Genomic DNA, 26,024 nt, shown 5'->3' with positions numbered 1-26,024 from the left:
TCGAAGTCAGGTTTCTTCATCCTGTGGACCACAGGGGATCTTTCAGTAGTTTTTAGAATATTCATTTCTTTAGGGGAAAAAAAACAACATACATTTTCAATGAACATTAAGGAGATTCAGTGACCTTCTGATAATGACCATTCAGGAAAGCACCAGACGGAGGTGACATACCAACAGCCACCGCCCAGCCACTGCCCAGCTCTGGCCTCCTTCTGTATGTGTGGGATAATAGCAAGCATCACGAGGGCCCTGGGGACAGCCTTTCCCTCCTTCACAGAGGACTCAGCTTCTCCAATTCTGTCATATCTACAGCTGCTTTAAGAATTAATCTTAGTGACTTATAAATCCCAATTTATATTATTAATCTTAGAGTACAAATCCACATCTCCTATGACTTTTGCTGAAGGCCTGTGAGCTGCATTAAATAAGATGCTTTGGGTTTTAAGTCTCACATTTTATTTTTCTTTAAAAAAAAAAAAAAAGCTACAGCACTAACATTGTGCAGAAGGGTGATAGCTCAAAGAGCAGGTGACGTTTGAGGGAGGCAAACTTTTTGGTGTGTTTTTGACAGGAGCACCAAGCAGGTGTCCTGCTATGGCGAGAGGTTTCCCAGTTTCCCAAGTGGAGACACAGTTGTTTTCCGATGTGTGATTGCTACTAAGAAGTAAGCATCTCAGCTATAGGACCACACTGCAGTCCCTTTAATCCCTCCTACTCCAAGTGGATATTGCTCCAAGCAACAGTTTATGGCACTGAGCAGAAGGAGAGTTCCATAGAAAGAGCAGAACACAACAGAACAAAGAAAACCACTTTAAGCTCATGGGCAGACACATCCAGATGCCTCTTAGGCTGAGCACGGTGGAGGCTGAGGTGGGAGAATTACTTGAGCCCAGGAGTTGGAGACCAGCCTGGGCAACATGGCAAAATACCATTTCTAAAATAAAACTACAGCAATTAGCCAGGATTGGTGGTATGCAAGTAGTCCCAGCTACTTCGGCAGCTGAGGGGAGAGGATCGCTTGAGCCTAGAGGTCAAGGCTGCAGTGAGCTGTGATTGTGCTCCTGCCCTCCAGCCTGGCTTGGGCGACAGAGTGAGACCCTGTCTCATACAAAGAATAAAACAAAACAAAATCCCCAAACACCAAAAAAAAGTGAAGTTTGAAAACAATATATATGTCTGAAAAAATGTATTACTAAGCGTTATAAGAAAAATGATACAAATTCTCTACAAATTGTGGCCTAGGTCTTTAGGTCGGAGAATCGTAGCAACTGACAGTCTCTGTAAACTAGTGGGAATTATGTAACAAGTTGCTTGTATTTTCATTTTGTCTTCCCTAAGAAACAAAATCAGCATTTCAAACATGAAAGGAATAAGAATGGTGAGGCTTAACATGCTGCTTCTGGGTTAGAATCACTGCATTGGTGTCAAACCACAGGATGTGTGGACCGTTTTTCAGGTGGATTTTAGCAGCTCTGTAGAAGGTTTCTTGCTTCCAGATGCCCTGAAGTTCCAATGTCATCTAATAACTATAGCTGCAGTCTCAGGCCTCATAAAAATACAGGGTAGAGAGATTGGCTAAATATTTTTCAGGTGTAATCCCACAAACTGAAATGTCCTCTGGTAGCATTTCTGTGTTAGGAAAAGGTAGGCATGTGGTATAATCGTCCCTAGTCCTCATAATAGTTTCTGCCCACATAGTGCTTTAGATTAAAAAAAAAAAAAAAACATTTGCATATATTGGCTCTAATTAGAACCCTGAGGAGGAGCTATTATTACCCTCTGCTTATGTCAGAGCGAAGAAAAGCCCTGGCTCTTAATGCAAGTCAAAGCAGGCCTGTGGAGCTTCTGAAACCTGAGGTCCTGGCCGGCACAAATTCTAATTTCACTTTGTTTTTCCTATTTAAAATATTACGTTAACTTTGGGCATAGCATATTTTACAGTTATTTGATCACCATCTCAGAATAAAATTGTACCTCTAACTCAGTTGTTTCAATCATTGTGAATATTTTAATTGTAAATATATAAAATTGTCATAAATATTTTAAGTATTAAAATATTTTAAATGTTTTTAAAATCTCACCTAAACTACATGTTATTGAAAGAGTTCTATGAAATGTTTTATTATCTGTGGTTTCATATCTAAATATCTTCTAAACTTTGAAATATATCTTAAGTAGAATGCTAAGATAAATGGAAGAATATAGGAAATAAATTACTTTATAAAAGGCAGTTACTTGAATAAAAACACATATCATAAGCTTTGCTTATCTGTTTGAGAAGTGTCTATCTTGAAATGTATGTATATATAGCATATATTTAACTAATTAAAAGGCAATAACTCAATACATTTAACAAAAGTTCTTTTTCATTAAGGAAAATGTGATTATTTTCCTCTCAACACTCTGCAAGTAATTTTGCTGTGCCTCTTTTATTCATGAACAATTACCAATTATAGAAATATTTTTCCCTGAATAGTTTTATACATTAACTGTTCCTGGAAGATAGTTTAATTTAGTGATGAGAGAAATTGCTAATTAGGAGACTCTGGTGACTTTGTTTTGCATGTCCAGATCTCTGCAGATTATTTTTATGTTGATTAACCTGGAAGTAGTTGAATAATAATTTTTTTAAGAGCAGGAGGAGAAAAGATATGATGCATCCATAGTATCTTCATGATGCCTTCACGATTACTTCATCCCTTAGAAATCAGGGCTCCTGCTGAGGTGTCTCTGTTGAGATTGAGGCCAGGTCTCTAATTCTTTCTCTTCCCAGGGTCCCAAGCAATCACATAGAATGTTTAAATATTACTATGCAAAGGACAGTAGTAGCTCCACTCCCAATCCAAGGTTTCCGTTTCTGCAGTTTCGGTTGCCTGTGATCGAGCACAGTCTGACAATATTAAAAGAAAAATTCCAGAAATAAACAATACATTTTAAATTTTGCACTATGCTGAATAGCCTGATGAAGCCTGTCATCATCACTGGATTATGTCTCACCCAGGACATGAATCCCACCTTTGTCCAGAGTGTCCACTGCCCTTTATAATGTGATTGCACCAGAAACAATGTAAAATATATAGGATTCTGGGCTATCTGCAGCATCAGGCATCACTGGGGCTCTTGGAATGTATCCCCGAGAATATATTTAATGCCAAAATAAATACGAGTTTCCTTTTCTTATTGTATGACATTTCACCATATTTCTGTACTACTGTATTGAAATGGTGAGGTTCTTCTTTATAGTTCAGTTAGGAAAGCTTGCCTTGTATAATGAAATCCATGATGCAACTGCCCCGAATTAAGGTGTGTGGGAGACACAGGGGCCAAAGGAGTGTGCAAGCTGAGTGAAGAGAACTACAAAGAGAAAGACGTACAATTCTCATGATTATTCAATGTTGCTCTCCCTCCGTGTTTGCATCCGGTATTGAATTTGGCCAGAGCTCAATAAGACTGCTTTTTCCTTTCATGGGCTTGTTTATACAGGGATAGAAACTATCCTGCTGAAGTTGGAATCACTTTATTAAAACAAACCTTTGCTGGTACTTGTCTCTCCAGCACAATGCCCAGCAAATGAGGTCCGGACAGGATCATCTGGAGTAATTCTCAGTCCTGGGTACCCGGGTAATTATTTTAACTCCCAGACGTGCTCTTGGAGTATTAAAGTGGAACCAAACTATAACATCACCATCTTCGTGGACACGTTTCAAAGTGAAAAGCAATTTGATGCACTGGAAGTGTTTGATGGTAAGTTTCTTTAATCTTTGTATACCAGCGTCCTCTGTGTTACTAATGAAAGCACTATTACGATGTTTTAGTAACACAAAGACTTGAATATATATCTTAAGTTAAATTATGTTTTCCAAAGCAAACAAAAAATAAACTATTTTGGGGTTGTGCATTCTGAGATCAAGTGGTCTGGTAAAACATTACCATACAATTGTTGTGCTCTGTTAGTCCATTTTCATGCTGCTGATAAAGCCATACCCAAGACTAGGAAGAAAATGAGATTGAATAGACTTATAGTTCCATGTGGCTGGGGAGACCTCACAATCGTGGTGGAAGGCAAGGAGGAGCTAGTCACATTTTACATGGATGGTGGCAGGCATGAGAGAGAGAGCTTGTTCAGGAAATTAGCCCATTTTTAAAACCATCAGATCTTCTGGGACTTACTCACTATCAGGAGAACAGCATGGGTAACATGCCCCTGCTCATGATTCAGTTACCCCATCAGGTTTCTCCCATGTCATGTGGCAATTGTGGGAGCTACAGTTCAAGATGACATTTGGGAGGGGACACAGCCAAGCTATATAATTGTTAACATTGCAAGTTTTCAAACAATTAGAATGCTTAGTAACACACTCTGAAAATGTACACAATTTTCTTTAGCAGTTATTTAATTCCTTAATGTGGTGATTTAGAGCACAGGATCTCAACAGTTCTTTCTCTCCTCTATATAATGTCACAAGGTATTTTAGGAAACTTAGGCCTAGAGATATTTTAATCATCTAAATAATTATTTTACCAGAAATATGTAAAAATAGTGGCTCATGGCAATTTCTAGATGATAAATGCTACAGGAGTTTTTAAAGTGTGATTTTTTAAAATAGTGAAATATTAACTGAACTTATGCTCATACTGTTTTCAACAATACTCATGATTTTTATACAATTTGAATGAAAATTTTAATATAGTAGTGATATGATTAAAAGTAATATGTGGTTGAATTGTCAATTTGGAATGGAGGGAATATTAATATTTCTCTTTGTGTGAAACCATCATCATAGTCCAGAGAATTAGACCAGATACAGTTATGGCTGCACATAATAACAGGGTTTTCATGTATTTTGACAGATTTGTCATTGAGTTCAGATAAACAACAAAATTCAGTGAAAAAATAAATTATTCTAATTGATTTTATATGTGTTTGTATTCACTTTACTGAGTTAATGAATCATATTGCTTAGAGAGGTAGACATCACTGCATCAATTTATGTATTTTCAAAAATTAATAAATTAGAAATTAAACTTACATTTTTATATATAGAGACAGAGGACTGGAGAGCAATATTTTCATTTTCAGAGCATGGCTTTTTTAATGTGTATATTAAAACAAACATGCATTGTTTACAATTTTTCCCTTAATCTTGAGAGAAGTAACTCATTAGGCAAGTATGAAAATGAGGCTTCTTATGTTGAGGAAAAGGGGAGGCAAACTCTACTGAAGGCCTATTAGTTATTAGACAAAAATAAAAATGTAGAGCATCCAACCTTACAGGCCATGTGTCTGTGTGTGTGTTTGCATATATAGAGACATATATGTTCCTACAAAGGACATTTAATTAAATATATTGAAATAATTATTTTATGCATGTTCTTTTGTTTCACAGTAGTTGAATTGAAATATAATGGTCCACGCTTTTAAGTCTCTTACTTTCAGGAGCAAAATACTTCTCAATAACGTATGCACTAATGGCTGCAATTTGACCACCTCCTAATTTGGGCAGGTCATACTGTGATAAACAACAGGTGAAACAGCCATCACAGACGTAACATTATACTTGCTGTCAACATTATCAGAGACCAATGACTAGAATTGTTCTGATCTTAAAGTTTTTTTTCTACAGAGTGAAAGGTCAGAGTTTTATATGAATATTTTTTTAAGCAATGACATTTTTGTTGCAGTAAATGTCATGCTCATATGTCATGCTCTTTGTCTCTCTCTCTCTGTCTCTTATAGTTTGTGTCTTGACCGAAAAACATTGACTATATTGATTTTAACTTTATTATCTCAAAGTATATTATTACTCTCTACGGCTTAAGTAGTGGATATCCCATAATGCTTTAAAAAAACAGTGTTTTAATCATTATGGAACTCAATTGAGAAGACTGTCAGAATTAAAATTACAGTGTACACTGGTGGAATACTTAGTTTCCATTTTCGTAAAAGAAATGGATACCTTCCTTTAGTGCTGTGCTGGTTTTCTACACATGCCAATTTGAATATGTGCTTTTCAAAACTTGTCCTTCTAGAAAGTTAGTTACATTTTAGACAGAGAGAACAGATAGAGCATAATGAGAGTTTAGATGCTGGGTTAGGAATACTGAAAACTGGCCCGGCTTGGTGGGTCATGCCTGTAATCTCAGCACTTTAGGAGGCTGAGGCAGGTGGATCACCTGAGGTCAGGAGTTCAAGACCAGCCTGACCAATATGACAAAACCCCATCTCTACTAAAAATACAAAACTTAGCTAGGTGCAGTGGCAGGTGCCTGTAATCCCAGCTTCCCCGGAGGCTGAGGCAGGAGAATCACTTGATTCTGGAAGGCGGAGGTTGCAGTAAGCTAAGATTGCACCATTGCACTCCAGCCTGAGAGACAGAGCAAGACTGTCTCAAAAAAAAAAAAAAAAAAATTACCTAAAACTTTACTCGAGTCCTGTCATTAAAAATGGCATTTAAAAATACAAATTCAGGTTAATTAATTTCCCAGTGGCATTTTATCTCAGAATACACATTATCCTTTAAGCAACAGCAAGCAAGCCAACACACCAAACAGGCTTCTGTCTTTGATTGTGAAATACAAGCCACTCTTGCATCTTCCAGGAAACATAGCCATGACATTTTTCACCAAGAAAACTATTAATACCATTTCTTCTCATCTTACTTCACTCTGACCAAAGTCGGGGTTGCCCAGATTATTTAATATGCGAGTTTTGGGTTGTGGTTTTTTTGTTTGTTTGTTTTATATTTCTTTATGAGGGCTGCCAAGACAAAGTGCCACAAATTGAGTGGCTTCACAGAAAATTTTTTTTTTTTAAGACAGAATTTTGCTCTTGTTGCTCAGGCTGGAGTACTATGGTGCAACCTTATCTCACTGCAACCTCCACCTCCCGGGTTCAAGCCGCCTCCCGCCTCAGCCTCCCGAGTAGCAAGTATTACAGGTTCCTGCTACCACACCCAGATAATTTTTGTGTTTTTAGTAGAGAGAGGGTTTTGTCATGTTGGCCAGGCTTGTCTCGAACTTCTGACCTCACATGATCCACCCATCTTGACCTCCCAAAGTGCTGGGATTACAGGCGTGAGCCTCCACATCTGGCCTCAGTAGAAATGTATGTTCTCACAGTTCTGGATGCTGAACTGTTAAGCTCAAAGGGTCACCAGGATGGGACTCTCTTTCAAGCCTCTCTCCATGGCTGGCAGATGTGGTCCTCCCTCAGGGTCCTCCCTCAGGGTGTGCCTGTGTCTTAATCTCCTTTTCTTAGGATACCAGTTATATTGGATTAGGACCCCCCCATACTACCTCAACTAACCTCAGTTATGTCTTCAGGGACCCTCCCTCTCTCTCCTTAAATTCGCATTTCCAAGTCCGAGGGTTAGGACTTCAACATGTAAATTTGTGGGGGACACAGTCTAGCCCATAACAGTCTTATTTGAAAAAAATCTTGAGAGCTGCTCTGAGGGGGAGTTACACAGTGAACTAAGTGTGGTTTCTGAATATCTTTGCACAAATAAAATTTTATGTATAACAACAAAGATAGATGTCACTTTACTTCATAGCATTTGTATTATGAACAGCAATGAGAGCTACAATTCTTTCAGGCTGTCATGTGCTCCCTAGGAGTGAACTGTGAAAAGCCAAAAGCCATGACCACTTTTACGAGTAGCAGATCTTGTTGAGCTCTTTAGCAGAGTAGCACTGTTGGCAGCCTCCGGGACCATGAAGCAGTTTCTCCCGGTAGATGGTTTTGGGTGATGGTGATGAGAGCCATGCCAGCTGACTCCTCGCTGTTTCCTTTTCTGACCTGTTCAGTCAGTATTAACTTTGTTGTCTTAATGTTTCCAAAACAGTTTCAAATATCATAGACAGAAAGGTGAAAAATGAAAAAAAATAGATATGAATACCAGGGCTTTGTCAAATTGACTTTAGGGCCTTTTCTTAGAAAGAAACGGTGTATACAGGTAAATTCAGAAGCTTCGCCCATATCCAATTCCACTGGCACCTCTCCTAGAGGAAGTTAGTATTTTGGAGTGGGAGTTGTATGGGTCATGGTTATGCATGTTTTAAATTAATCAATCATCTACATACACACATTTTATAGATAGCATATTTCTTATATTTATGTAATTATATTTATCTGTAAGTATATGTTTTTAGTAATCTGCTATATTAAGACTGACTTATGTGGATATACAATATGTATGTATGTATACATACATATAGATATGTATATCTAGTTTGTTAATTTTAATGCTGTATGAAGCTAATTCTTTTTCATGGAATCTTCAGTTCTTTTCTTAAAACTCCAAGTTACTGATTTGGATCCAAAGTTTACCATGAAAAATAGTGCTAGAATACACATTTTCACTATATAAATAATACTTGTGCACAAGTGCTAGGGTTTATAGAAATATAATTAAACCTTCAACTTTACTGGCTATTACCAAATAAATCTCCAAAGTGATTCTGCTACCTTCTACTTCGACTAGTATCACATGAAAGTTTCTGTTTTCCTGTTTAAGTACAATATTGTAAATACTCACAACAATGCATATTACTTTCTTTTTTTCTAGTTACTGATTTTTTTATAGACAAAGTTCCTTTAAGTGTGATGCCATTAATAGCATAGGCACCTGAAATTGTTTTTGTACATTATTGTCTTATTTTTATCAGAAATATATCTGTTGCTATAGTCATTTGGGATTTGTTGTCCACTTTGCAAATAATAATACCTGGGTATTGCACATGTAGACTCCAGGGTAATCGAAAGCTAAACCTAGTATGCAATTTTAGGTGCTCACTCATCTCTGAACATTTTTATTTCTCTGCTTCACTTAGGTTCTTCTGGGCAAAGTCCTCTGCTAGTAGTTTTAAGTGGGAATCATACTGAACAATCAAATTTCACGAGCAGGAGTAATCAGTTATATCTCCGCTGGTCCACTGACCACGCCACCAGTAAGAAAGGATTCAAGATTCGCTATGCAGGTAAGTAAATGAGGCTTAGATTTTATATGAAAGCATTTTAAAACAGGTGATCTTCATTGAATAAAACAATTTAAATAGAGATTTACAATACAATCCTAATTCTTAAAGATTAATAATTAGTTCCAATAGAAATAATACGATGGGAAATTATTCTGAAAGATCCCTCTAAACCACATTAGGAAATTTGTTGCTTAATATTTAAAATTTTATTTTTAAAATTACAAACTGTTGAAATTCATAGCAGTTTGTAATTGTATAATTAGAAAGAAATTGTAATAGAAAGTAAAGAAATTTCCAAAAGATAAACTAATATAATCAAAATTAATTTTAAAATATGTTTAAATGGTAAGGAAACAAACAGGAAAAGATAATTATATTTCTATTATTTGCATAAGTGATGATAGTCTCTTATTAATAGTTATGTCTTTGTATCTATCTGCAAGTCTCTATGCATGATTCACACCACATATATGTATATATATTTGTACAAATAAGCATATACATAATAAATATATATTTAATATGTATTTCCTTATCAAAATGTAAATTATTTTGTCCTTTATATACTTTAATCATTCTCTGCTAGCAGTGATTTATATTAATGAAGTCAATGAATAACAAATTGATCGAATCAGTCAATACATTTATTAAACATTAAATCCCATATATAATCATCAATATGATCTGTCCCACACTATTCTTTAAAATGTCCTACAGAAGCCGTAGGCAGACTCTTAATTCCTAAGCACATTTCAGTTACTAAGCAGAAAATCTAAACTTTTCTCAAAATCTCGCTCAACATTACCCTTGACAACTCTCCAGTTACGTTTTCCTGTGAAAGGTGCTCATTGCGTATGGGAAGTGGACAGTGTGTGTTGACGCAGGATCATTTATTACTGTGTTGGTGGTGTACGTCTTTAGGGACTAGGAGCATGCAAAGGGAAAATGTGCTCTCTCTGGTTGGCAGACATCATAACATGGTAAAAAGCATCAAGATTTTGAAAGGCCCTTGATGTGTGGACAACAGGCATGCAGTTCAGACATTCTTACTCTGGAAAGTTTAATAAAATATATTCAGAGCTTTGTTACAAAGACATCAGTTGCAGTGACGGAATTTATATTCAGCAAATTCCTTGTTCCAGAAAACAGATAGACTTTCAAAATTGAATTTTTCCAATGTGCAAACATGGTCAGCACAGAGGAAATAATGATGAACATCATTTGTGTTGTTTTATGTGCACAGAAATTCTTAGTAGCCCGGTGATGTGATTAAGCCTTCAGTTGTGAGAACAATGATCTCTATGTCTTTCAAAAGGTATTTTCATTTGTTTCATACAAGAAGAAGAGTGTCATTGTTAAACTGTATTGGGAGAAGAAGACTATAGAATTTTATGTTGTTTCAGTGGGGGGAGATAGAGCGAGGGAGGGAGAGAGAGAGAGCGAGAGAGACGTGTTGTATGTGAATATAAAAATGTCTTCTCTCTCTATCTTACAGCTTCTTACTTGGAATTGGTGACTCAGTGATATCTGCTAGCTCATCACCAGTAATTTTTGAGCAGTGACTAAACAAAAGTGTCCCTAAATTATTCAGATGTGGGCAGGGAAACACTATCCCATAATATGGTCACATGACCACACATTGCATCTCCAACATGTATTTGCCGTATGCATGTAAACTCTCGATCATTCAGGCATAAAAGCAATATAATGGATCACCATAATTGAAATCGGAGTTAAGAAAAGACAAAGAAATGCCTGTTGGACAAAGGTTCTGGGTAATTCCTTAAACTGTGCAGGCTGAGTTAACAGTGTCCCTTTGGTACTATGAGAAGCAAATGGAAGCTTCTGTCTTGTGAGGATCAGAAATACAGACTGGTTTGGCATTCACCCCAAAATTCCAGGATATCTGCCTCTCCCAGCCTTCTCTCCCCCTGGATACCCATTTGACTTTTCATTCTGTACCCCGGGTTTTCCAAGGCTCCATTAGCAGAGTGGAAAGACTGGGCCCTGCTCCTCTAAATTCCTCTTACAGTAGCCAGGTGTGGAGCCGGCACGGCCCGTGCTCCAGTCTCTTTGTGTTCTGTGCGACGATTTCTCCTGTGGGGCCCTTCATGCCTTATTCTAGGTGAGTTAGGAAAGAACAGGTATTTTGAGAGACTTGCAATAGAAGAAACACAGTAAAAGAAAATGAACTCTTAGTGGGATCTGTAGAGTTAGATGATTATCCTTCAAATTACAAAAGTACATCCCTTAACAGATGTGGCTGTGTCATAAGGCACAGGTGACATCCAACAAACCTCATGGTCTCACTGCCTCCCGCAGACTTTATTTAACTTATCTGTGACTTTGGAAAGGAGTCTACAGTATGAATGTTCTATTTTTTAATTACCTTTTTTTTTTTTTTTTAACTAGCACAGTGCTTCTAAGTCATTGGTATTTAGGGTGCCTGACTGTACTCATCTTTTGTCTAAAGGAAGTATTTTGGTTCATTCAAAACTGAGAAGAATTTGGTCTAGAAAATGGTGTGGCCAACGGAGCCATGAGTCAAGAGGTTCTTATGATAGTGGATTTTCACTTAAGAAAAATCGGCCTCTTAAAAAAATGAAATGGTATGTCCAAGGCTCACCCAGCTGAGAATAGTCTCTGAGGATGCTTCTTATAGGGACATGGCTGGCAACTGAGGCCAGACACGTTGATGTTGCTTCTGGGCACCACTACGATAGAAAACCTTCAGAAAGTTTCTTCTGAATATATTTCCAAGGAAAGGGACAACATGAAGCATTCAGACCTGCATGTGTGTGCTTTTGTATGGAAGCCCCACAGGGAAATGGAAGATCTAAAAACCCTTCTTTAAAAAGAAACCGGGAGTTTCCAGTTCTTCACGACTTTCTCTGTTACATTGTTTAAATTTATCTGAAGTGAGTCCCTAGGATTTTATGCAGGAGTGACTGCGCCTTGTGAGGATGAAGCATGTTTCTTTGTCTAAATGTGTAAATAAGATGCAGGGACTTTTAGCCATGGAAATGTGACATTCTGTATGAGTAAGATTATTATTTTAACAAATGCCTGTCTCTAGTTTAAAAAAGTCTCCTTACAAAGGGAGATGATTAAAGCTATTGTGAGATTGTTATTGACTCAAGAGGATGCATTTTCTTCAAAGTTTTCATTCAAATCACATATATTAAAAGAGAAGGTTAATATCCACATCATTGTACAGTCTACAAGTTTCACTTAACAGTGACAGGAAAAAGTTAATGGCCTTCATTAAGAAAATGTTATATATTTCTTTCTCCATTTTAATAATACTTAAAAACATTGAGAATACTTTTGTTGCAAATATGATGACTTGCACAGTCCCCTTTTACTTTTATCCTTGTGATATATGTGCTTATTCACTAGGTAACCTGCTTTAGAGAGGTCAGTGAGGTCATTCAAAATGACCTTGTAGACCAAGCATGTCCAACCCACAGCCCTCGGGCTGCATATGGCCAGGATGACTTGAATGCAGCCCAACACAAATTCGTAAACTTTCTTAAAACATTGTAAGATTTTTCTGCACTTTCTTTTATAGCTTCTCAACTATGATTAGTGTTCGTGTGTTTTATGTGTGGCCCAAGACAGTTCTTCTTCCGTTGTGGCCCAGGGAAGCCAAAAGATTGGATCCCACTCATGTTTCTCAAAATGCCATAGGCAGGATCCTGGCTTCACATGGACTCAGCTGCAGGTGATCTCAGCTTCAGAGTAAGAGACTTGTCTCTTGACTCTCCAGTTCTGGAATGATCTTTAGGACAAACGTACATGCGGTGCTCACTTCCTACTGTCTGGAGAACAGAAGTAGTTCATTTATATGCTCTCTCCAGGGCAATGGCACCAGCCATGTGTGTGTTTGTTTACTTATTTCTGTGTGTTTCTGTCTGTCCACAGCACCTTACTGTAGTTTGACCCACCCGCTGAAGAATGGGGGAATTCTAAACAGGACTGCGGGAGCAGTTGGAAGTCAAGTGCATTATTTTTGCAAGCCTGGATACAGAATGATCGGCCACAGCAATGCAACCTGTAGACGGAACCCACTCGGCATGTACCAGTGGGACTCCCTCACACCCCTCTGCCAGGGTAAGAAACTCATTTTCATCCCCAGCCTTGTTGTCTGTATACTGCTCTCATTTAATCACTCTCTGCATGTAAATGAAGCAGGAACTAAGGATGAAAGGTAAGGAAATATTGAACATTGGTTTATAACCGTAGGAATTCAACTTTCCACTGGCCGTGCGAACTTTCCTGACATTTAGCTGTATAGCCTAAATCCGGAGAAAGGTTGGACATTCGCTAGATCCTGGGTGGACTTATTCTTTTAATTTTTAATGTGGCCGTTTTTATTTATTTATTTATTTTTATACTTGAAGTTCTGGGGTACATGTGCAGAACGTGCAGGTTTGTTACATAGGTGTACACATGCCATAGTGGTTTGCTGCACCCATCACCCCGTCATTTACATTAGATATGTCTCCTAATGCTATCCCTCCCCTAGCCCCCAGCCCAACAGGCCCCAGAGTGTGATGTTCCCTCCCTGTGTCCATGTGTTGTCATTGATCAACTCCCACCTACGAGTGCGAACATGTGGCATTTGGTTTCCTGTTCTTGTGTCAGTTTGCTGAAAATGGTGGTTTCCAGCTTCATTCATGTACCTGCAAAGGACATGAACTCATCCTTCTTTATGGCTGCATGGTATTCCGTGGTGTATATGTGCCATATTTTCTTTATCCAGTCTGTCATTGATGAGCGTTTGGGTTGGTTCCAAGTCTTTGCTATTGTGAATAGTGCTGAAGGAAACATATGGGTCAAGCTATTCTAACACTTCCTTCTACTTCCTCTTGAAGTAAAAAAAAAGTGTCATCTGATTAAGATTCAAAATAATTTTTCCTGACCATTGTATTAATTTTAAAACATTAATTTCTGAAAAACTCATTTTCCTTGTTTTAGTTTAAAAACTTATACTTTGAGCCGTAAGCTTTGTATTTGATTGATTTTTTTTTTTTTTGCTTATTTAAATCTAGGACTTGTTGAAGTTGATTTCAATATTTCATGCCTTTTTTTGCATTTTATCAATCACATGCATAAAAACCAGGTTTTCAAATAAGGCATTTTAATTTTAATTGAAAGCTTTGAAGTCATGAAATTTTCATAGTTTTGTCTTATCAAGGTTTATATTCATAATGAAATATATTAGTCTTTGAAAGCTAATTATGATTTATGAGTGGAAGCTCATATTGGATCTCTTTTTTCTCATTTTCATTAGATATTTGATTTTCTGGTATTGCTTTGTGAGACAGTAATAGATTCTTATCACACTTATTGTAGGTGTCTTTGACTCTAAGAAGTTGATCAGACATTTAGCCTGTTATTTATGTTTTACCTCTAAAAATTTGTCTTTAATGTAAAATAAACATAGAGAGAGACACCGGCAGCTTAATTCATTAAGAATGATTGGAATGATGATTTTTTTTTCTTTAAAAGAATAGTTTTTAGCAGAAGATATATTTCTCTTTTGCTTTAAATGTTCTATGACTCTGTAGAATTTGTGGGAATGTGTTCAGGCTGTCTGTTGTTTGTGTTGAACATGACTGAGAGACAATGGCATTATGGATGTCAGATGCTAGGATGTTTATAGAACAGGGTCACAGAATCTATTGCTGAAGAGACCCAACTCCAGCTCAGAGAACACCCTGTGGTCTCTGCCCACTGGTGTGGGAAACAGAACGCTAATGCCAAAGTCACAACCCAAACAGCAGCCTGGACACAGGAAAGGAGTTCCGTGGAATAGGCAGAAACTCCTCAAGTCATTTTCTGTCCTCTAGAGGCGGAGTCAAATCAGAGCCTAAAGGGAATGTGCTCTCCGGGTGGAAGCACAAAGAGGTACGGAAAGGGACCTTCATGTCCCAAAGGGACTCGGGTGGCGCCAAGCACCTGCCAGATCATCTTTCTGATCCGTAAACAAGGAGTTCTGGAAACTAACTACGAGGTGGAAACATGGCTTGCTCTTTCAATGAATGGTTGAGGAGGATTAAAGGATATCAAATATGTGGCTTTTGGATAAGTCTTGACTTCTTTCTTCTTCTCCCATGGCCTCCCCCAGCAGAACTATTTAATGCTAAGTTAAATGATTCAGAAATACAAACAGTGCACACTGCAGATGAGGCTCTTCTGACATCTCTGCAGTTTTCGCCAAGGAATCTGTACATGGTCAGGGTGTCTCTTCCTTGTGTTGAACATGACAGAGAGGCAATGGCTTTGTGGTTGTGGGATGCTAGAAGGCACACCATGTTTTAGAAGAAGAATTAGAGTATCTTCCTTCAGATTTGTTCTTGGCAATAAATAACTTACATGATTTTGTTCTCAAATTATAAAATATTTAAGAAGGATCATCTTTCTAAAACAACCTGCAACGTTCTACACGTCCTGTTAACCTGGAATCAATATGGTTTTGTTTTTTCTTCACACATTTTGATGTTTGAAAGTTGAAAGTTGGCGGGATCGTAAAAACGATCTCATTGAACGACTTATTTTTATGTATTTGAAACTGAAACATACGAAAGGTAAGGGACTTAATAATCATAAAAACGTTGGTCTAGAATCCAGTCTTTCTGAGAGCCCGACCAGTGTTAAAGTGGAATTGTTTCCTGCTGGAAGAAATTATACTTAAGATAGAATCCTGCAAATACCAATTCTGAAAGAATCTATATTTTAAACATTTAAATTTATTTCTTATGGAAGAGTCCTTTTACTCACCTTTTAGATAATTACAATTTGTGTAAAATAGCATTGTAATTATAATATAACAGTATTTCCATTATAAATAGACTGTAATGCTTAAGACAAAACAAAAAATATAGTGAAAAGTAGGATTTTTGAACATTAACTTGTGTGGTACAATTAAATAGGCATTTTTATCATTTTAAAAACAAAAGTTAAACCTTTAAAATAAAGAGTAAAAATGGTTATCTGGATAGATAAAGGCCATTGAGAAGGAATTATAAAAGTTTTAAATAGCATAAGGTTGTATAACAGATACTGGCAATTTATACCCCAACAGTCTTTTGCTTATCCTTAAGGAATTATTAAAATTGATTTAACTGAATTTAATGTAAAATTTAAATGTGTGTTTTTTGCAGTATACAGTAAAGGGAGATTTTATTTGTTTAGTATTAATGACACACTTTCCTTTTGTTACATGTAGAATGTAGATTTTTTTTTTTGAGATGGAGTTTTGCTCTTGTTGCCCAGGCTGGAGTGCAATGGCACGATCTCAGCTCACTATAACCTCGGCCTTCTGGGTTCAAGCACTTCTCCTGCCTCAGCCTCCCAAGTCGCTGGGATTTCAGGCACCCACCACCATAACCAGCTAATTTTTTGTATTTAGTAGAAATAGGGTTTCACCGTGTTGCTCAAGCTGGTCTCAAACTCCTGACCTCAGGTGATCCACCCCTTTCACCCCCCAGAGTGCTGGGCTTCCAGGTGTGTGCCCCTGTGCCTGTCCCTAGAATACATATACTTCCCTAAGTTGTAGAAACACTTTGGCCTCATATGACACAGTTGGAAAGAGACTTTGCGGGTTTTCAGCTGCTTTTCATCAGTGAATTGCATGTGGAGTGTTGTGGTTATACTGGGAACCTTCTCCCATCCGCTCATGGATGTGTTGAGCAGTTGTGTATGTTGGCACATGAGGAAACAACAACAAAAAGCCTTTTTCCTTCCAAGGGATTCAAAGTCTAATAATGAAAAATAGAATTATAGGCTGAGTACCGTGGCTGACACCTGTAATCCCAGCAACTTTGAGAGGCCAAGGTGGGTGGCGGATTGCTTGAACACAGAAGTTCAAGTCAGCCTGGGCAATATGGTGAAACCCTATCTTTAGAAGAAATACAAACATTAGCCAGGTGTGGTGGTGTGCACCTGTAGATCTAGCTACTTGGGAGGCTGAGGTGGGAGGATGACCTGAGCCCAGGAGGCAGAGGCTACAGTGAGCCAAGATCGTGTCACTGCACTCCAGCCTGGGAGACAGAATGAGACCATATATATATATATGTGTATATATATATAAATTATGGTAACTGCCACCATGGATGGACCCCATGACCTGGAATACAGAGTGACACATTCAGCTGAATGTAACAGATGAAGCCACATCCTTAGTGAGGTACAAATTGGACTCTTTGATGACTGTCTCAAAAAATATATAATCAGAAAAATTTTTTAAATTATAGATTCAAAAAGTTATTTTGAGGCTGAATTTGAAAACACTTTAAAAAGAAAAAGGCTTGTGATTATCATTAATGTGTTGCTATTTTCCTCTGGTGTTAAAAATAAAATGTTAAGGGAACGCTATTTTCTATTTGGCCCTTGGAATCTTAATTAGTAATTTCAACTTACAAGGAGAGAGATATATGGCATTTAGATAATTTTATTTTCAGTTCTGAGATAGTTGAAGACACGTTCTGTCTTTGAAAAATCTAGCATTTTTGTTTAAGGAGAGTTAACATAAATGGAAGAATGATCACCATTTACGTGACCCTGAATTACTGACAATTTATAATTGTAGGCGATTAAATAAAAGACTAGGTAAGCTCTTGCTTTAAGATGTTTAGAACTCCGCATGGGAAAAACAATTTTCAAAAACCCCAGCTAAATCAACATGGCACCACGTCATTGCCACTCATATCAGCAGAGAAGTCTTTCATGATTTTATTTTTCCTGCAGATGTTCATATTTGATATAAAACTGGGACCTGAGAGGCTCCACCGTAGCACATCTGTAGGGATAAAGTTACGGGTTTTACCTCTGACACCTCTAGGCTTGAAGCACACTACCCAACATAAAAGTAGGTACAAGGGCATGTTTATGGAGAGGGTATATTTTGCAGAATTTCTTGACATACTTATTTTTGTATTCCTTCATATACAGGAGAAGTGATGTTAACTATTTGTCCGTGTTTGTAGATTAAGGTTCTAGTTGTGGGTCTGAAGCCTCATATAAGTATTAAGGAAGCCTGTTTTCTTTTCAGTTCAAACAGTACTGAGTTAGGCACTGCAGGTACCAAGGTGAATAAAAGATATTCCCAGCTCTTACGGCTCTGCTAGTCTGGAGGAAGAGAGACTTATAAATTAATAAATACAATTCAGTATGCTAGTCCACAGGAATGGATGGTCATTTAGCAGAAGTAGCCCAGGAGGTCCAGGACATTGTTCTCTGATGGGACGTCTGGGCTGGAAGGTGAAGGGGACGTGGTAGAGGAAGATGGGTTAGAGAGGCGGGCGGGAGCAGCCCGTGGAAAGTCTCAGCTGCATGTTTATGCGGTTTTCACCTTCTGCCCTTGCTTGATGAGACGTCTTTAAAGAGCAAAAGAGATACAATCCCATCTGCATTTTAGAAGGCTCAGTCTTTCGTTGGCATGATGAATGATTGGCATGAATCCTGTCTGGGATTCATGAGCACTTAGTGGGTCCTAACAGTGTGTGTTTGACAATATGAAGGCTTCTAGAAATACAGTGGAAAACAGGTTTGGCCTGAAAACAGATACAGAAAATACTTAGGAAGCAGAGTCCACAGTCTCTCATGGTAGCAGGTAAAAAGGAAGAGATCAATCTGGGACGGCATGTTTTGGTGGGGGCTTGATTGCTGGAAGTATTTGGTACCATTCACTGAAATGTGGATCATGTGAGGGAAAGAAGCTTCAGGAAATCGACTTTGATATTTATGCTTCAGGTCCAGGGTGCAAGCTGTCCCCAGTAGGGAGTCTGAGGCTAAGAAAAGATGGAGTTTCGAAAATGATCGGTAATGAGGCAGTGGATTTTAAATTAGTTTATGATACTGAGTGCTTCATTTGCTTCATCATATTTGACTTTGTAAGTTTTATAAGGACCAATTCAAATGAATAAAATTGTAATTAAAGAAAGACTATCTGCTGTAATACATTTCAAACCGGGCAGCTCTACCAGAAAATAAGTAACAGTTTAGACTCTGACAGCATCTCGCATTTGGTCAAACGTGGTCACACATCCTGCAGTAAATCATGAAGAAGGTCACGGAGATAACTGGGAATGTAATGACGGATGCAAACAGCAAAATACTTCAGGACTTCCACATCCAACTTAAAGGTCATCATAGTTATTTAACTATTTTTATTTTAAAATAGGGGGCTTGAAAACTGTAAAAAAAAAAAAAAAAGGAAGAAAGAAAAAATTAAAAAACAGCAAATATCTCTTTGTGGCATTGTAAATTTAAAATCTGCATTGATCTATTTAATATTACAATGATTCTTGAGTTGATATTATATTTTTTCTTACATAAAATAAACACAATTTATATTATCTCCTTTACAAACATGTCTAGAAGAACATATTGAAATTGTTACTAAAATAAAACATTTGCTTTTTAATAAATGAGCAAGATCAAACCTGGAAGGTTGAGCTCATTCTCTTGTAGGCCCCCCAACTACCGATCTTACAAACCATGTGGGTGCCACTGTGGCCCTCAGACTCAAGCACAATACCCTGTCGCCTGTGGCCATTTGGTAACCATTTTAAATTTAGAAAATCAGTAATCGATGGCTTTCTAGGATACATATTTGAGAATGATGTTTTCCCTTTAAAGATGGTTTGTCTTGCGCCAGTTCACTTTTTTGCCAATGACATTGCAGAGGCACCAAACTTTAAGAGAAAAATTACTTGGATTTGAAATTTGAGGATACATTGCAAGGACCATCCCTGTCAAAAGTAGCCCCCAAAAGCCCAGGGAGCCCCGATCTCCCTAAACCTACTTTCTGCCATGTAAAATAGAGATTTTGATATGTAGCTCCCAGAATGATTGAGAGGGTTAAACATGGAAAGTAGAATAAGCCTTCACATCTTACATGTATGCAAGTTATTATCGCTAGGTCTCAAAGCGGATTTGGGGGCACCCACTCCAAACCCCAATTCTGGGGTTCAAAGTGGCAGAACCCAGGCCACAGCCTGGACAGAGCCTTACCCCAGATTCAGCAAGTAAAAGTTTTACTACGGCTCCTCTGTGAGTGAGAAGGTGGAGCTGGCAAGATGTGTTTTACTGGTTTCAGAGAAATCCGGATCGTTTTTCTCACTTTGCTTGACTTTTTAAATTACTTCTCTCTGAAAATCTGTGCTGGTTTTTATCATCCTCGATAAAGCCAGGCAGATCGTCTGTCCTCAGAGTACAGCAAGAAACTCTGCCAAGCAGTTGTTTCCATTATCAGCACACTGATCTTATTCGTCTTGAGGAGAAGCCTGAATTAGAACTGAAATTTTCGGTATTATCTCAAAGATCCAGTTAAACTGGCACATCAGAGTGCACTGCTCTCAAGTTCCCGATCAGAGAGAGAGCAACTCCCGAGCAGCTGTTCCCTGTATAGGTCTGGTGCGCATAGCCTTCTATCAGACGTGGCTTTTGCTTGGAGTGGAGTTTGTCTGTTGTTCGTTGATGATTTGCTAGCATTTTGCAGGCAATAAAGGGTACAATAAAACCATTTTTCTCACAAACTACATGGTTAAGCTTCTGTTTTTAAAGTCAGAACTTATAGTTAGATATAGCTCCCTGTATTCTGCTTATACATAGCATGGCAAAGGATGTGAACTGGCGCAGAGGTGGGTGGAGGAGACAGAGGACACCTGAAGATATGTCTACGTGTGTCTCTTCAATCCTTGTAGATGCTGTTGCTCGCAGGTGATGTTACTAGAAAAAAGCACAGTGCCTAATTATCTCACGTGGGATTGAAACTCCAGTCTTTCAGATTCTAGAATCGAAGTGATTTCCATTATATCATGTATTCACCCCTAAATATTATTTACTGACAGACAGGGCATCTCTCAGAGGAAACTGTTCTTTTACTTTATACAATTTTTTTGTTGAACTTTAAGCTCTGGGGTACATGTGCAGCTTTGTTACATAGGTACACAAGTGCCATGGCGGTTGGCTGCACCCATCACCCCGTCATCTCCATTACGTATTTCTCCTAATGTTATCCCTTCTTAGCCCCCCACGCCCTAATAGGCCCTGGTGTGTGATGTTCCCCTCCCTGTGTCCATGTGCTCTCATTGTTCAACTCCCACTTATGAATGAGAACATGCGGTGTTTGCTTTTCTGTTCTTGTGTTAGTTTGTTGAGAATGATGCTTTCCAGCTTCATCCATGTCCCTGCAAAGGACACGAATTCATCCTTTTTTATGGCTGCATAGTATTCCATGGTGTATATGTGCCACATTGTCTTTATCCAGTCTATCACTGATGGGCATTGGGGTTGGTTCCAAGTCTTTGTTACTGTGAACAGTGCTGCAATAAACATACGGGTGCATGTGTTTTTATAACAATGATTTATAACTCTTTGGACATATACCCAGTAATGGGATTGCTGGGTCAAATGGTAATTCTAGTTTTAGAGCCTTGAGGGAGAGCCACACTGTCTTCCACAGTGGTGGGACTGATGTACACTCCCGCCAGCAGTGTAAAGGGCTCCACATCCTCCCCAGCCTCTGCTGTGTCCTGCCTTTTTAATGATCGCCATTCTCACAGGCGTGACGTGGGATCTCATTGTGGTTTTAGTTTGCATTTCTGTAATGACCAGTGATGATGAGCATTTGTTTGTTGGATGCATAAATGTCGCCTTTTGAGAAGCGTCTCTTTATATCCTTTGCCAACTTTTTGATGGGGTTGTTTTTTTCTTCTATATTTGTTTAAGTTCTTTATAGATTCTGGAAATTAGCCCTTTGTCAGATGGGTAAACTGTAAAAATTTTCTCCCATTCGATACAAAATTGTTAAAACAACATCATTCTCACATGTTAGGAGGATATGTTAGGAGACTTGGCATAAATGAATTAATTGGGATATTTTATAAATATTAAAATCCTTCACTTATGAACATAAAGAGCAAAGTAGTTAAAACTTTTATCTTGATTTTTATATGTTGGGTACCAGCCCCAACCCCGTATGTGGGTGCCCTTAGTCCTGGTGATGACAAGGGATTGAGAAAAGGAAAGAGACAGAGACACAAGAGTAGAATTTACATCGTGGGTCCTGGGGACCTAGACAAGCGTGGCAGCCCTGTCGGCCCAAGCTCTGCGCTCCACACACTTATATTATGTGCATGACCTCATTGATCTTCTGGGCGTGGAAGGGGAGGGCGAATGGGTAGGTAAGATAGCCGGGAAGTGGGGAGAGCACTTGAGATCCTTCTGAGACGTGCTAAACTAGTACTCTGAGTTTATTGCCATTTGTTATCAGGGTGCGGCTGCATCAGAAGTATAGTGGATGAAGAGCCACCTGGTCTGAGCACAGGCATCAAGGGACTTTTATCTCCCAAGTATTAAGGACAGAGCAATTAAAATCACTCCGTATTCTGAGAACCTAGACAGAGCCTAAGGCCTTCCGTGACCTCTGTCCTGCAAGGCTTTTCTCTTCCTTGCCAGCTCCCATCTGCAAAGACCCTCCCTGATCTTGTGAGCAGAGGTCACCTCCCTTCTCAGAGATCTTTGCACAAGCCCTCTTTACGAGGCCCTCATGCAGTCTCCATGTTGAGAAGGCCTTCCTGGGACCGGAGCAGTATTCCCTGCTCTGCAACCACCCGAGGTGTCCCTGATGTTACTGTGCCCTCGGATGGTCTTTGCCTTAGGCCTCCTGTTGCCGCTTGATTTCTGATTAACTGCACCAATAATACAGTATATGAACTTCAGTGTACTCTGAGCCAAGCAAGCTTATAATTATTTAGCTACAATTAACATGGGCCTCCCCGGCCATCCTGACCCACATTTGTATGCATATTTACTTGCTTCTGTTTCATTATCACTGTCCTCCTCTGTTTCGTGATAATAATACAGTATTTCCAGACATTCAGATTTCATTAGAAGCTTAAATAGAAATTCCTGGAATTTTCAGTGTCAAATCACATGGTGTGATATGTGTGTGTATGCATGTGTGTGTCTATATATATATAGACAAAGACATTTATATAGGTTGTAGGCATTATGTCAGCCAGATTGTAAATTACCAGGATGTGAATCAACACAGTCCATGTAGCTCAAACTGGCCAACTTCCATCAAGTACATTGTAAAATGAGGTTTCTCCTACTTGTCCTAGCTGAAAGCTACCTCACACAATCCTATGAGATTTGAAAGGGGTGCTTGGGTACCTCCTGCAACTTAGTGATGGATTCCTCCCATCCTGGCTGTGTGACCCTGGACAGGGCAAGTGACTTCACTGAAGTTCTTTATTTGCAAATGGGCATAAAGGTGCCCCCCAATCTGTTTTGAAGGATTAAACGCAAATGTTGGCATGAAACCTTTATCCTAATGCCGGGTAAGAACAGGAGCCGAACGAAAAACAAACTTTCACGCAGTCAGACATATTTGCAACCAGGAAGGTGTTCGGTGCAAACCTGTTGGTTGCCCGTCAAGCAGAGTGTTGAGGTAACTAAGCTGGTAACGCATTTCCCTTCTTGTTCATGGTAGCTGAAATCAGAGAGTGGCTCTCTTTTTCCGTCAAGGACCAAGTAGACCTCCAGTCTCTGGGGGTCATGTGCAGTCTCAGTGGCATATTCTTTGTCTTTAAATTTTTCACTATTAAAAACCATGTAAAAGCCATTTTTAGCTGGTGAACTGTACAAAAACAGGCTGCAGAGTGGTTTTGACCTTCAGGCCATTGCCTGCCAACCCCACATCAAATTAATCTTCCAAGATCAGACTGAAATGCAGAGTCCAGCGCGATCAATATCAGTTACCTTCTGAAGTATACAAATTACATCTCAGGCATTTTACTGAAGACGCATAATTTTCCTCTACCATGTGCTAAAACCCAGCATGTTTATTTATTAAATTAAATAATGTGTTTCCTCCATCCACGCTTGGCACACACTGAGCATCCCAGACTTCACATATTCTAACTATATATGAAATGTGGTTTCTAATAAAAGCAGTATTGTAGTCAGTGGAAATGTGCAGAAAGGGTAATTTTGTGTAATCGTAGTAGTGATATGAAGACCTTGACCATTCTGGACAAGTAACTGTACAAAACATGCAAAGTAATATTTTATAAAAGAATCAAGGGTCCTGTGCAGAAGAGTGGCTAATGGAGATCAATTATGTATTTTACATTAAAAAAAAATCCTATAATGGAGTTTAATGTGCTTAGCATACTCAGAATATTTCAGAAGCAAACAAGGGGATAGTGGGAAGATAGGGGAACAGAGGCAAACGGGAAATAGGGGTGAGAAAGTCGGCCAGGGCCAGGTGCGGTGGCTCACGCCTGTAATCCCAGAGCTTTGGGAAGCCGAGGCAGGCTGATTACCAGGTCAGGAGATCAAGACCATCCTGGCCAACATGGAGAAACCCCATGTCTACTAAAAATACAAAAATTAGCAGGTTGTGGTAGTGGGCACCTGTAATCCCAGCTACCTGGGAGGCTGAGGCAGGAGAGTAGCTTGAGCCCAGGAGGCAGAGGTTGGTTGCAGTGAGCTGAGATTGTGCCACTGCACTCCAGTCTGGCAGCAGAGCAAGACTCCATCTCAAAAAAAAAAAGCGAGAGAGAGAGAAAGTCAGCCTGTAACTTTGTACTCTAGCAGGAGGAACTTTGAAAATGACAGCTCCTAGATCAGTAAAAGGCAAAGAGGAGTAAAGATAGTGAAATGCCCTGTGTGCGGTTTAAGATGCCAGCTGACATTGAAGAATAGGTTATCGTCTTTCATTGAAGAGGCACAGAGCAGCCTCTACCTGCGAAAGTGACAGTTCGAAAATGTCAGTTTCTGGTAGAAAGAAGAGTGGTTCTGGAGGAAAGCGGGTGGACGAGCCTGGGCAAGAGCTGCAGTGGGTAAAACCCCGATGGGTGCGCGGGCACGAGCCTCAGGCTACTGGGGAAGCTGGTTGTCCAAAATGGTTATGTGGAGACAGCTGAGACAGGAAAAATTAGTGAACAGTTCAAAGGAAGTGACCACTTAGTGCTGGAAAGTGGCTGCACCCGCCGGACAGGATGGGGCTTCTGTCCAGGGACCATCACAGAGAGACTTAGTGCTTTGCACTGAGGCTGGAAGGCAGGTGTTTATCTCCACGTAGGCCACATCGATGAAGACAGTGTGAGCTTTGCCTCTTTTCCCTTTTGGATGCACTGTTATCGAGATGTGGAGTGGCTTCTCATTGTCTCGTTTCTGCTCAGCCCCCAGGCAGTCTGCTGTGTCTTGGGGACCGGGGTGCCCACTGTGGCTTTCTGTTCATGTCAGCATTTCTTACTTCAGTTTCGTATTTGTGTAGCTGACCAGTCCTTCTCATTGGCCCGCAGTTCTCACCTTGCAAAGTTAACAAGAATCCTCTGGAATATTAGTTTAAAAAGTGAATTCCTGACTCCCAGCACTGCACAATTCTGATTTGACAGGCTCCAGGAAGTCTAGAGTCTGCTTTCACAAGCACACCACAGGTGCAGGTACATTATCAGCATGGGTGAAACACATTGTTGGATTGCTGGAAATAATCAACACTTGGGACTTCAAAAACAGGGAGGGAGGGGGGATGGTGAGCAGGGGGTGAGGGTTACCCGTTGGATACAATGTTCATTACTCAGGTGATGAGTACACTCAAAGGCTAATATCCACCATTATGGGAAGACCAGAGTATTGAAGACTGGTACAAAATCTTCATATATTTTAAAGTTCATATCCTCTCTGGGTGTGGTCGCTCTCACTTGTAATCCTAGCACTTTGGGAGGCCACGGTGGGCGGATCACTAGGAGAATCGCTTAAACCCAGAAGGCAGAGGTTGTAGTGAGCCTAAGTCATGCCACTGAACCCCAGCCTGGATGACAGAGCAAGGCTCTGTGTCAAAAAAAAAAAAAGTTTGTGTTCTCATGGTTTTCTTATTTTTCTTTGGTCTTATTCAATTACATTGAAAGTTCTTTGTGCAATAATTTATTAGCCACTTGTCAGTCATATGCAAATATCTTTACTAGGCTCTGAATTGAAACGTCTTAATCTTTGTGAACTATCACCTAGAAAAGTCCTCT

General features: G+C 39.2%; 1 protein-coding gene across 4 annotated transcripts in view; it reads left to right on the top strand.

The window, feature by feature from the left end:
- Positions 1 to 26,024, top strand: part of CSMD1 (CUB and Sushi multiple domains 1) — a 2,142,320-nt gene that overhangs the window by 1,925,330 nt on the left and 190,966 nt on the right. For all 4 annotated transcript variants that reach the window (XM_035269622.3, XM_017963591.4, XM_008979004.5 and 1 more), the window contains 3 exons: positions 3,556 to 3,744; positions 8,833 to 8,979; positions 12,904 to 13,092. In XM_035269622.3, the coding sequence (XP_035125513.3) occupies positions 3,556 to 3,744; positions 8,833 to 8,979; positions 12,904 to 13,092 (525 nt within the window). The remainder of the gene's footprint in view (positions 1 to 3,555; positions 3,745 to 8,832; positions 8,980 to 12,903; positions 13,093 to 26,024) is intronic.

This window comes from Callithrix jacchus, chromosome 13 (assembly GCF_049354715.1).
Source record: "Callithrix jacchus isolate 240 chromosome 13, calJac240_pri, whole genome shotgun sequence".
In the NCBI taxonomy this organism is placed as follows: domain Eukaryota; kingdom Metazoa; phylum Chordata; class Mammalia; order Primates; family Cebidae; genus Callithrix; species Callithrix jacchus.
The sequence above is the reverse complement of the archived record's forward strand: the minus strand, read 5'-3'. Positions and strand labels throughout refer to the sequence as shown.